Source organism: Leopardus geoffroyi, chromosome B4 (assembly GCF_018350155.1).
Source record: "Leopardus geoffroyi isolate Oge1 chromosome B4, O.geoffroyi_Oge1_pat1.0, whole genome shotgun sequence".
Lineage (NCBI taxonomy): Eukaryota > Metazoa > Chordata > Mammalia > Carnivora > Felidae > Leopardus > Leopardus geoffroyi.
Window position 1 is genome coordinate 82,562,381 of NC_059341.1, and position 13,563 is coordinate 82,575,943.

A 13,563-nucleotide genomic window follows, 5' to 3' on the forward strand; every position below is an offset into this window, starting at 1 on the left:
AAGTAAGTATAATGTTGGTGATTTCACTTATTGTTTCCTTTGAGAGATTTAGATGACAATTTCTTTGGAGTAACAGATTGGATCTATTTTTACCAATGTTGTGATGAAAGGACTATTTAAATAAATGTAAAATGAATCATAGGATCTTTACTGATTGAAATGTTTTCGTCAAGGCTGCATGATATTTGTGTAGATAGCTCACCAAATATTATAATTTTATTAGATACACACGTAGATGATATAGACTAGGTATAGATATTTAATGACATATTACCTGACACTGGTTTATTTAGTGACCCATAAACTCTTTCAGATTGAAGAAAAAAATCCCTGAAAGTCAATAAAGCAAATATAACTCAATCAGTCACCGTTCGGGGTCAGTTAATTTCCCAAACATTGCCTCTCAAGAAATTTGAAAATAAAAAAGAAGAAATGAAAAGGAGAAGAAAGATTTGTTGGATATTGCCCAGACTACTCAGGGCTGAGAATATTACTATAAGATGCTTTAGGAACATCTAGGTTGAGGATAGGACAATGGAGAGAATTCAGGGGCTTGTAGAACTAATGCTTTCAAATATATCACACTAAGTGGCTGGTGAGTGTGACAGCTCAGCAGAAAACTATGGCCTAAGGTCAGTCTTCCCTCTCTAACAGGAGAGCAGTTTTAGCTGCGGGAAGTGGACACAGAGTGGGGGTTGGCAGAGCCAATAGCAATAGAAAGGCAATGTTTTAAATGAACCAATTAAAATCATAACAAACTAAATGGGATCTCCAGGGGAAATTTTCTTTAAAATGATCAATTTAAGAAAGCTGTAACCCCTGGAGATACTTATTCAAGACTAAAATTATTGACTAGCTGCTACTATAAATAATTGGTGGGGAAAAAATGGTGATAACTTAGGATCTATTATGGAGCAGCTATGGTCCAAAACCCAGATTTACAAAGCCCTTTTTGGCAGTATCTTACATAAAGATGAATTGATAAGCTATAATTGGCATCAACAAAGAGAAAATTCTCTAGGGAAAACTTTTTTAAGATTTTATTTTTAAGCTATCTCCACACCCCACATGGGGTTTGAACTCACAACCCCAAGATCAGGAGTCACATGCTCTACTGATTCAGCCAGACAGGCACCCCTCTATGAAAACTATCTGCAGAAGGCAGAGAGAAAATTTTGTTTTGCTTTGTTTTATGTGATAATTTAATCATAGGCTGAATAGGTAAACATTACATGGGTGATTTCAGAGCTACTAACAATTCCCACACTGAAGTGCCAGTATCCTTTAAAACTTTTTTTTTTTAATGGAAAGCAATAGTGATTTTCATGTGAGCAAAAAATATTCATGTAGTGGCCTTGAGGTGTAATATTGATAAAAACATTATGGATGTCACTTTGGTAACATTCAGAAGTGTTTAAAAAATAAGCACATCCTTGTCCTGGAAATGTCACTGATATTATGACAAATGTGAGATTTTTCTACAAGGATGCTGTTGAAAACTTACAATTTTTTAGAAGCAAAAAACTAAGGGGAAATCTAAAAACTAATGAGTCATAGTTTAAAAATGAGGTGTATTGCCATATTAAAAATGGAGAATTCTTAGGGGGAAAAAAACATAAAATCTTGACATCAGAGATGAGTTTTAAAATGATAGACACGGGGCGCCTGGGTGGCGCAGTCGGTTAAGCGTCCGACTTCAGCCAGGTCACGATCTCGCGGTCCGTGAGTTCGAGCCCCGCGTCAGGCTCTGGGCTGATGGCTCAGAGCCTGGAGCCTGTTTCCGATTCTGTGTCTCCCTCTCTTTCTGCCCCTCCCCCGTTCATGCTCTGTCTCTCTCTGTCCCAAAAATAAAAATAAAACGTTGAAAAAAAAAAATTTTTTAAAAAAAAAAAAATAAAATGATAGACACAAAAACCTGAAGTTAAATAGATGCCTACCTCTAATTATTGACATGGAAACAGGTGCACAAAATGTTTCAGGATGATAACATATGAGACAAGTGGTTTATTCAATCATATGTCATGCATTTACTAATCCATTAGTATATAGTATTTCCGGGTAAAATCACAGAGAATAAAGCTGGGGAAAATATACTCCCAAATAACTGGATTAGTTATTTCTGCCCTATGATACTTTATAATTTTTTTCTTTTGGCTTATCAGATTAAGCTTTTCAATAATATACATTGTTTCTATAACAAAATCATAATAAGAAAAAGAATGTCTTGTAATTTTACAAATACTTTACATGATAGAAAGAATAATCTAGACTTTTATCTTAAAATACGGTACTATTCCCACCAACAGTGCAAAAAGGGTTCCCGTTTCTCCAATTCCTCGCCAGCATCTATAGTTTCCTGATGTGTTCATTTCAGCCACGCTGACTGGCATGTGGTGGGGGAGAGATGAAAGTGGGTGATGGGCATTGAGGAGGCACTTGTTGGGATGAGCACTGGGTGTTGTATGGAAACCAATTTGACAACATATTTTTTTTTAAAAAGTGGGGGTGCCTTGGTGGCTCAGTCACTTGAGTGTCTGACTTCAGCTCAGGTTATGATCCCACAGATCATGAGTTAGAGCAGGCTCTGTGCTGACAGCTAAGAGCCTGGAGCCTGCTTCCAATTCTGTGTATGTCTCTCTCTCTGCCCCTACCCTGCTCACACTCTATCTCTCAAAAATAAATAAACATTAAAAAATTAAATAAAAAAAAAAAGAAAAAGAAAATGACCTGCAGTTTCATTAGCCAATGAAATCACTTTTTAGGGACCATTTAGGTAAATTTTAATGCAATATTTTAAAAAACAAAGTTAATGTTATAGGTGTGTGTGTAAGTATGTGTGTGTGTGCGTGTGTGTGTATATATGTATGTACATATATACATACATATATACACACACAGTACTATTTTTGGCCTAGCAACTTGTGTCTGCTATTTCCATTACACCCTCTTGTCTCTGAAAGCTTTTTTCCAATATTGTTTCCTGTGAAACACAGAAAGATTTCTTCATGTCTTTGGTACCGGGGTCTCCAAAAACATACAAATAAAATCATTTTATTAATTTGCATATTTAGCAAATAAACCAAATGTTAAATTTGATACTGTAAGAATATCAGTATTTACAAATCAAGAAAATTTATGATGTTTATAAGGCCTTTGAAACAGACTTTCTTTTTGTTATTTGCTTTTGTTTGTTTTTTAATATGAAATTTATTTCAAATTGGTTTCCATACAACACCCAGTGCTCATCCCAACAGGTGCCTGCCTCAATGCCCATCACCCACCCTCCCCTCCTTCCCACCCCCCATCAACCCTCAATTTATTCTCAGTTTTTAAGAGTCTCTTATGGTTTGGCTCTCTCCCTAACTTTTTTTTCCCTTCCCCTCTCCCATGGTCTTCTATTAAGTTTCTCAGGATCCACATAAAAATGAAAACATATGGTATCTGTCTTTCTCTGTATGACTTATTTCCTTAGCATAACACTCTCCAGTTCCATCCACATTGCTACAAAAGGCCATATTTCATTCTTTCTCATTGCCAAGTAGTATTACATTGTGCATATAAACCACAATTTCTTTATCCATTCATCAGTTGATGGACATTTAGGCTCTTTCCATAATTTGGCTATTGTTGAAAGTGCTGCTATAAACATTGGGGTACAAGTGCCCCTATGCATCCATCAGCCCTCCTGTATCCCTTGGGTAAATTCCTAGCAGTGCTATGGCTAGGTCCTAGGGTAGATCGATTTTTATTTTTTGAGGAACCTCCACACTATTTTCCAGAGCGGCTACACCAGTTTGCATTCCCACCAACAATGCAAGAGAGTTCCCGTTTCTCCACATCCTCGCCAGCATCTATAGTCTCCGGATTTGTTCATTTTAGCTACTCGGACTGGAGTGAGGTGGTATCTCAGCGTGGTTTTGATTTGTATTCCCTGATGAGGAGTGACATTGAGCATCTTTTCATGTGCCTGTTGGCCGTCTGGATGTCTTCTTTAGAGAAGTGACTATTCATGTTTTCTGCCCATTTCTTCACTGGATTATTTGTTTTTCGGGTGTGGAGTTTGGTGAGTTCTTTATAGGTTTTGGATACTAGCCCTTTGAAACAGACTTTCTTTTAAATGGACAGTCTAAGAAAATATTTATCCACTTATAATTGTACAAAATCAACCAAAGGAAAACTTTTGCAATTATGGAAGAAAGGTAACTCAGAAAAAGGTGGGAAATTATTACTATGCTCTTCAGTACCACACTCAATATTCAACATTTGAAGTAAATTATGTACTAAAATAATTTCTGTATCTAGTATATACTGCCACTGAAACTTAGAAACGAAGGAGGGAGCCTGGAAATTGGTATTCCTTTTCAACACACACACACACACACACACACACACACACACACACGAGAAACAAAATTAGCTTTAGTTACGGTGGTTAAACAGAAACCTCACTTTAAAAGTAGATCTAGAAAGTCTTTTTAATGGTAATGTGCTATCATTTTGCAGCTATCATTAATGCAGCTTAATTTTATCAACTTTCAAAACTTCCAGCAAAAACATAAAACTGATTATGAAGTTTAGAGTCAGCTAGTAAATAGAGAAGCTTTTGGGGTATAAATGCAAGTGTTGTTACAGTACTTTTATGAGTCAATTCTAATAGTATAAACAAATTAAATTTAAGACATAGGTTAAGAATGTAAAGATACAGGGGCACCTGGGTGGCTCAGTTGGTTAAGTAAGCATCTGACTCTTGACTTCAGCTTGGGTCATGATCTCATGGTTCATGAGTTCAACCCCTGCATGGGGCTCTGAACTGACAGCACTGAGCCTGCTTGGGATTCAGTCTCCCTCTCTCTGCCCTTCCCATGCTTGCTCTCTTTCTCAACATAGACATAATAAAAATAAAGAATGTGAAAATACAAAGAGAAATATAGTGAAAGAACCCACATTTTTACCTTACAATATTTATAGTTAAAAATCTATAAAGATCTCTTCCCCATAACTACAAAAAATTATGCAATTGAGGAATTATGTCAAACTATGTAGACAATATTTATTAGATATTTAAAGAAGAAATATCAAGGGAAAGTTTATTTATCTTTATTAATCATTGCATACCATGTCTGGACTTTTTAAAGTAATGTTTTGTTGAATTGTAATTCATATGCAGTAAAATGCAAATATCTTAAGTGTTCTATAAGATTTGAGTATTGGGGCACCTGGTGGCTCAATCAGTTAAGTGTCCAACTCCTGATTTCAGCTCAGGTCATGATCTCATGGTTTGTGAGTTCAAGCTCTGCACTGGACTCTGCACTGACAGTGTGGAACCTGTTTGGGATATTCTCTTTCTCCCTCCCTCCCTCCCTCCCTCTCTCTCTCTCTCCCCCTCCCCCGGTCTCTCCCCCTCCCCTGTTCATGCTCTCTTTCCCAAAAAGAACTTTTTTAAAAATTAACAAAACAAAAAATTGAGTATTGTAAACACTGAAGCAACCCACCATTCATTCAAAGAAACATGTAGACTTCTACCACAATGGAAGGTTCCCTAATGCCACCTGTTCCAACAACTGTTTCCCATATGCCCACAAGAGGCATGTGGGAACATGGTAATGACTGTCATCCATAGATATTTTGCCTGTTCATGAACTTCATACAAACAAAATCATATGACATTTTTCTGAGTCTTACTGTTTTTACTTAGCATAACAGTATTAAGACTCATCATTTTTTAAATGTTTATTTTGAGAAAGAGTGTGGGGGGGGAGTGGGGGAGGAGCAGAGAGAGAGGGAGAGAGAGAATCCCAAGCAGGCTCCACAGCATCATCACAAGAGCCCTACATGGGCCTCAGTCCCACAAACCATGAGACCATGACCTGAGCCAAAATCAAGATTTGGAGGCTTAACCAACTGAGCCACCTAGGCACCCCAAGATTCATCATTTTTGTTCCATGCATCAATAGCTTGTACTTTTTAATTTTATCAACATTTAGTATTGTCAGTCTTTAAGATTTTAACCATCCTAGGGACACCTGGGTGGTTCAATCAGTTAAGCATCTGACTTCTGCTCAGGTCATGACCTCATGGTTGGCGGGTTGGAGCCCCCCCCACCCCCCTACCTTGGGCTCTGTGCTGACAGCTTGGAGCCTGGAGCCTACTTCGGATTCTGTTTCTCCCTCTCTCTCTCTGCCCTTCCCCCACTTGTGCACTCTCTCTCAAGAATAAACATTAAAAAAAATTTTTTTTAAGATTTTTAGCCATCCTAGCAAGTGTGAAAGGAAATTTCATTGTGATTTTAATTCACATTTCTCTGGTGACTTATGATGTTGACAATTTTTTTTATGTGCTTATGAGTCATTCATATATCATCTCTTGTGAAGTGCTCACATATTTTGCCCATTTGGATTGATTTATTTATCTTTTGATATTTGATAAATAGAAGTTCTTTATATATTCTCATTGTGAGTCATTTTTCAGATATATACGGTGCAAATATTTTCCTAGGTTTACTTGCTTATTTCTTTACTGGTGTATTTTTTGGAGAAAAAAATATAATTTTGATATTACCTAATATATAAGGGTTTTTTCTTTTATATGTGGCACCTTTTGTGTTCTGTCCAAGAAATTCTACTTTAAGGTCATGAAGATTTTCTCCTGTTTTCTTACAGAAGCTGTATTGTTCCATGTTTTAGGTTTGGCTTTGTGATCCATCCTAAATTACTTTTTGGAAATGGAGTGTGGTCAAAGTTTTTTCCCCTTATGGACATCTGATTTTTCTGGCACTATTTGTTCAAATTCATTTTTCGTTCCCTATTTAAATGACTGGGAGACAATGAAGTCAATTGACCACATTCATATGGGTATAAATGTGAACTCTCTTAAGATATTCCACTGTTCTATTTTATGTCTTCATGAAAATACCATATTGGCTTGGTTACTGTGATTTTACAATAAGTCTTGAAATAAAGTAATATAGGACAATTAATTAGTTCCCTTTTTTTCCCAATGTTATCCTAGCACTTATAAATGCATGCATTTTCACATAAAATTCTAAAATTAGTCTGTTCATCTCTTCAGAAACCCCTGCTGTAGGGGTGTATGGGTAGCTTAGTCAGTTGATCCTCTGACTCTTGGTTTTGGCTCAGGTCATGATCTCAGGATTCATGAATTTGAGCCCCACGTCAGGCTCTGTGCTGACCGTGCAGACCCTGCTTGGGATTCTCTCTCTCCCTTTCTGTCCCTCCCATGCTTGCTTGCTTGCTCATGCTCTTTCTTTCTCTCTCTCTCTCTCTCTCTCTCTCTCTCTCAAAATCCCCACTGTATTTTTCTAACATTGCACTGAATCTATGGAACAATATGGAGAAAACAGACATCTTAATATATTCAGGTTTCCAATTCATGAACGTTTCATATCTCTTTTAGGTATTTACTAATTTCTACAGTTAGGATTTAGCCTTCTACAGCTTTCATTTGATGTTATTTGATATTATTGATGCTATTTTTAAAAGACTTTTTTCATTTTCCAATTATTTGCTGCTGATGTATAGAAACAAAATTAGCATTGTTCATTGACCTTGCAGCCTGGAATCTTGCTAAAGTCACTAATTCAGAAAGGTTTTTAAAATATAGACTCCACAGGTTTTTTTAAATTAAAAAATGGTCTTATGTGTAGAAAATGACAATTGTATTTTTTATTTCTAATATTCATGTCAATTCTTTAAATAAATAAATACACAGATGGATGGACAAATAGAGGATACATGGATAGATACATAGATATAAAGATTCTAAGAAAATCATGGATTTTTTATTTCCAAAATCTGGTACTCTTTATTTCTGCATACCTAGTTTCCATCTGGTATCATATTTTAACACAAAGAACTTTTAGCATTCTTTTCAGTGGAACTCTACTGGAAATAGTATGTCTCAGTTTTTTCTGTGTAAAAATGTCTTATTTTGCTTTCATATCTGATGGACTTTTCACTGAATAAGAATTTTAGGTTTTTGTTGTTGTTGTCTATTTCAGCATTACAAAGATGTCATTCCATTGTCTTCACACTGGTGAGTTTTCTTTGCTTTTCAGCCCATTCCCAGCTTTCTGGATCCTAGGAGATTCTTCTCTGCCCCGTTACACTGCTCTCATTTGGGGAGATTAGCCTCCATGCATCTTGTGTAGACTAAGAATATATTAAAAGGGTTTCTCTTAGCTGTATGCCCCCCTTCCTCATTCTTCTGTATTTGAAAACTTTAAATGTATTCAGAAGACATTTGACTTACATTTGGGACAATATCTGTTCCTTCCCCAAAGCACTGACATACTACCTTGATTGAGTACCTGGTATGGATTTGCGGGAAAGAGTTGCATAAGAAAAGTCACTCTGAGTAGAGAACCTTGAAATTCCAATCTGTTACAGGGGCTCTTACGCAGCCCAGTAAAATTACATTAACATTTTGGCTGGTTTCTTTTTACTTCTACCTATGGCAAACCCCTCCATCTTTATCCTTTCTGCCTTAGATGACAGTAGTTGAGATTTTTTTCTCTGTGAAAAATGTATTACTTTATGTAGTTTATTTCATTTAGGTTTTTTTTTGGATCTTCAGATTTGAGATTTTTTAAAACTATGATTTTGTTATGAGTCTGGTTTGTTTTGATTATAAAGGTGGGAGCAACAGAGTGGGACTCTCTATACCCTAACAAAATAGGGTATTGTACCACTTGACTTTGATACTACTCTATTCATTTGGAATCTCTTTGAACTTTTCTTGAAAATAAAGAAACTGGAAGTCAATGATGAGAAACCAGACAATAACAACCTTCATTCTCCTCGGACTGACAGATGACCCTCAATTTCAGATTCCAATTTTTATGTTTCTATTTCTCACTTACATGTTAAGTATAACTGGGAATCTGACCATTATATTCCTCACTTTGCTCGACTCCCACCTTAAAACACCCATGTACTTTTTCCTACAGAATTTTGCCTTATTAGAAATTTCATTTACATCTGCTTGTATTCCTAGGTATTTATACAACATAGCAACAGGTGATAGATCAATAACTTACAATATTTGTGTCACTCAAGTGTTTTTTATTGATGCATTTGGGGTAACAGAATTTTATCTTTTGGCCATCATGTCTTATGATCGCTATGTGGCCATCTGCAAACCCCTGCATTATGTAACCATCATCAACAACAAAGTTTGCAGAAGGTTTGTCCTCTGCTGCTGGACAGCTGATGTGTTGATCATACTCGCACCACTTATCATGATAGTAAATCTAGAATTCTGTGACTCGAATGTCATTGATTATTTCTTCTGTGATTCATATCCTATATTGAAGATATCATGCTCAGACACCTGGCTTTTAGAGCAGATGGTGATAACCTGTGCTGTACTGGCCTTCATCACAACCCTTCTGTGTGTTGTTCTGTCCTATATCTGCATTATCAAGACTATTCTACAATTCCCCTCTGCCCAGCAAAGAAAAAAGGCCTTTTCTACCTGTTCTTCTCACATGATTGTTGTTTCCATTACATATGGAAGCTGTATTTTCATCTATGTTAAACCTTCAGCAAAGGAATCAGTGGCTATTAATAAGAGTGTGACAGTGCTAATGACATCCATAGCTCCCATGTTGAACCCATTCATTTACACTCTGAGAAACAAACAAGTGAGACAAGCTTTCAGTGACTCATTCAAAAGAATTGCATTACCCTCAAAGAAGTAAGAGAATACTGAAAACTAAGAATCAAGTTTTCAAAAGATCAGAGACTCCTAAACATAGTTCTTTAAGTTAACAAGTCATTCTGTCTTCTTTACCTGTGCCCTAAATCAGGTTATCTTCCTCAAAACATCCTAAGGCCCCTGTTCATTCTTTACTCATCTTATAAATGAACCTCTATCAAGATAACATCCCTTAAAAGTAAACATGGCTTTGTTTGTAGGAAGTATATTAATTACTATACCTTCTATCCAACTTAACCAAAACTACAAAATATTACAAAAATTTTTAAATGATAGAAAACAAATATAAAACAAAACCAAGTTAGTACCTAATTTATGAGAGATGTGTTCAGAACAAATTGACACTGCTCTATCATAAGGAAGTTGTATTCTGAATCTATAAAGAAAAAATAAAAAGAAGACCAAGGACCACTGCCTCAGGCATATATATTGATACTTTAGGTTATCAACAGTTCAGTAGAACTAAGCCCTATCATAATCCTGACAATAAATATTGATGATTGAGGTTGGCCAAACATGCAACAGTCTAAAATGGACAAACATCCAGAATGTTTTGGATATTTTCTCTATGGCTATCCAGATCTATCTATTTCCATTGTTTCCATGCCCCCTATGAGACTCATCTTATAAATTTCATAAGTAGATTCCCTTGACCTCTGGCTTCAAGGAGAGTTTAACCAATGGGAAGATCTGATAAGAGATTAGAGTTTAGGGAGAGAGTGGAGCCAGTATCTATTTTGTCCATTTATTCCTGTTGGAGTGGCCTGTAGTTAGCTGAATCCTCCTACCCAAACCTCTATCTCTGATGATACAGCTCTCCTACAACTAGAGTCACTTGCTCCACTTTCCAGTAACTCTTCCCGCATCTTTCCCTTCAGCAACAGGAGTATTAATGGTTCTCCACATTGCTATACTTACACGCTACATCATCACTTTTTCACTTCCTTTAATAACAGATACGTTTTGTAAATAGTCTTTTAAAAACTTTGCTGTACATATATGTTCTCTTTTCTGCTAGTACATTCTTATTCTTTAATACATGACTAAATTGACAAAACTTGATAATTCTTCTTGATGTTTGAGTCCTTGATGTAAAAAAATTCACATCTAGGTTTTAGATTAATAAATAATTTGAGGCTTTGAAAAACAAATACACTTCAATCCCTATATAGTTTCCATGATCATGAAAAACATTGAACATTTATGCAAATTTCTTCAGTCATCCCTGGAATCTCCTCTTATAATGTTGATTATTTCACATCAGAAAAATATCAACATTAAAATTCTTTCCCACATTAAACTCCTGGTAGTTTGTTTTGACATTAAAAATCTCTAAAGTTTCTCTCTTTTAATGAAAATATGTATTAAATATATGAACTTAAACACTATCTTTATAGTCTATATAATGGTTTGTACTCCAGTAGACTATTTATAGGTAAAAAGCAAGCAGGGTAGTCTAATTCTTAAGATTCCCAAAAGTGTTTAGACTCCCTGAAACTACAAGTCTACCACCATCCATAACAATATGCCATCTTTTTGGTTCAAGAGTTACTGAGAGATGTAGTTTATAGACCCATCTAATTAAAGGCAAAGGACCAAATACTGTGGAAAACTTCAGAAAATAAATTTGGCCAGGTCTTAATCTGTATTTATATCTCTAAATTTTGAAGTCACTTATTCATTATTAAGAAGAAATGTGCTTGGGCAAGGAATCAGGTGTGGGGAAAAAACGAAAAATATGACGAATTAATGATGAATATGTATTTCCTCAGTTTTGTCACTATCTAGCACTGTCACAAATACTGTCTGACAAATTATAACCATAATGCACATTTTTTGAACATATTCCAAGCTAGCAAATATATCAAATATGTAAAGGAGATAAATGACATTTTATTTAGTTCACAAATCTAGAAAAATAAAGAAATATAACCAGAAGTGAGATAAGAATTTATATATTGGCTTTGTTAGTAGTAAAATATTGAAAAATAGAATGCTTTCATTCTAAGATCAGGGACAAGATAATAATGTCCTTAGTCTACATATCTCTAACATTCTACTGAAGATTCTAGTTCATGAAATAAGGCAGGGGGAAAAAAATCAAGCATCCAGAATGAACAAGAAGAAAGGAATCCCCTATCTTTATTTGCAGACTACATAGTTGTCTTTGTAGAAAATATTGTAGAATCTCTTTAACAACTACTAGAACTAATAAGTGATTTTAGAAAGTTTGCAAAATACAAGATCGATATACAAAAATTAGTTTTCTTTCTATGTACTAGCAACAATCAAAAATTATAATTATAAAATAATATCATAAGTTACAAAATTATAAAATTTTAAAATTATAAAATTATAAAATTAAAAAAGACAAAAATATAAAATACTTAGGGATTAACCTGACAAAATACATGAAAATTTATACATAGGAATACAAAACTTGGCTATGATAAATTAAAGGAGACCAAAAAAATGGAGAAATATATCATGTTCAGAGATTGCAAGATTTACTATTGCTGAGATGTCAACTTTCCCCAAATTTTTCTACAGATTCAATATTATTCCTATCAAAACTCAGAAGATTTTTCTATAAAACTTGACAACCTTATTCTAAAATTTATACACAAAGGCAAAAGATGTAGAATATCTAGAACAGTTTTAGAACAAATACCAGAGAACAAAACTCCCTAAATTCAAGATTTATGAAGCTATAATAACCAAGATAGTATCTGTATCAAGATCAAGAATAAATGGAAAAGAGTACATAAATAAACACATACATTTTTTACAAAGTTCCAAATATTATCATGTATATCACTACAGATGCTAGAGATATTAAGAAATGAGGTGACATTCTAAATGATGTATGCCAATGAATTTTTACATGCATTTGAGCAGAAAATCTCCTAGAACTCATGAAAATGACACGATTAATCAAATATTAGCATTCCCATATCTATAAAAGGCAAATGCATCTGTAAGAGAAATTTTCCCTTAATGTAAATGCCAAACCCAAATGGCAGTCCAAGCAGATTATTCCAAATATCACGAATCTTACACAAGCTTCTCAAAAAGTTGGGGGAGAAAAGCAAAACACATTCATTTTAAAAGCCCAGAATAATTTGATATTAAAGCCTGGTGAGAATATTAAAAGAAATAATTTACTAGATAATATTTCTCATGATGATAGACACAACAATCCTAAGTAAAACATTAATAAATTAGCAAATTGAAACAAACAATATATGAAAACAGTAATACATCATGATACATTACAATTTCTTCTGAGAAAAACCAAGCCAGAGAGGATGACATTAGAAGGAGGTCCCACTCAACAAATATATTCAGAACATTCCATCCTAAAGCAGAATACATACTCTTTTCAAATGCACATGGAACATTCTCCAGAACAGATCACGTACTGGGTAAAAAATAAGCCCCCTACAAATACAAAAGATTGACATTATACCATGCATATTTTCAAATCACAATGCTATGAAAATTAAAGTCAACAACAAGAAAATATTTGGAAAGACGACAAACACACAGAGGTTAAAGAACACGCTACTAAAGAATGAATGGCTTGACATTCATATGGAATGTGAAAAATATATGGAAGCAAATGAAAATGAAAACACAATAGTCCAAAACCTTTGGGATCCAGCAAAGGCAGCCCTAAGATGGAAGTATATTGTAATTCAGGCTTACTTTACAAAGCAAGAAAGGTCCTACATATACAACCTAACCTTACACCTGAAGGAGCTAGAAAAGGAAAAGCAAATTAACCCCAATGCTAGTAGAAGTAGAGAAATAAAGATTAGAGCAATA

The 13,563-nt window shown here is 34.8% G+C and overlaps 1 protein-coding gene across 1 annotated transcript; it reads left to right on the plus strand.

Annotated features, from left to right (window-relative positions):
- Nucleotides 1–8,779: 8,779 nt before the first annotated feature.
- Nucleotides 8,780–9,718, plus strand: LOC123590572 (olfactory receptor 6C2-like). Its single transcript, XM_045463843.1, has one exon. It carries the CDS (start codon nt 8,780–8,782, stop codon nt 9,716–9,718), a length of 939 nt encoding a protein of 312 aa, XP_045319799.1.
- Nucleotides 9,719–13,563: the final 3,845 nt, after the last annotated feature.

What these genes read in the sequence shown, in the direction of transcription:
- LOC123590572 (XM_045463843.1), top strand. Translation starts at nt 8,780, where the DNA reads ATGATGAGAAACCAGACAATAACAACCTTCATTCTCCTCGGACTGACA.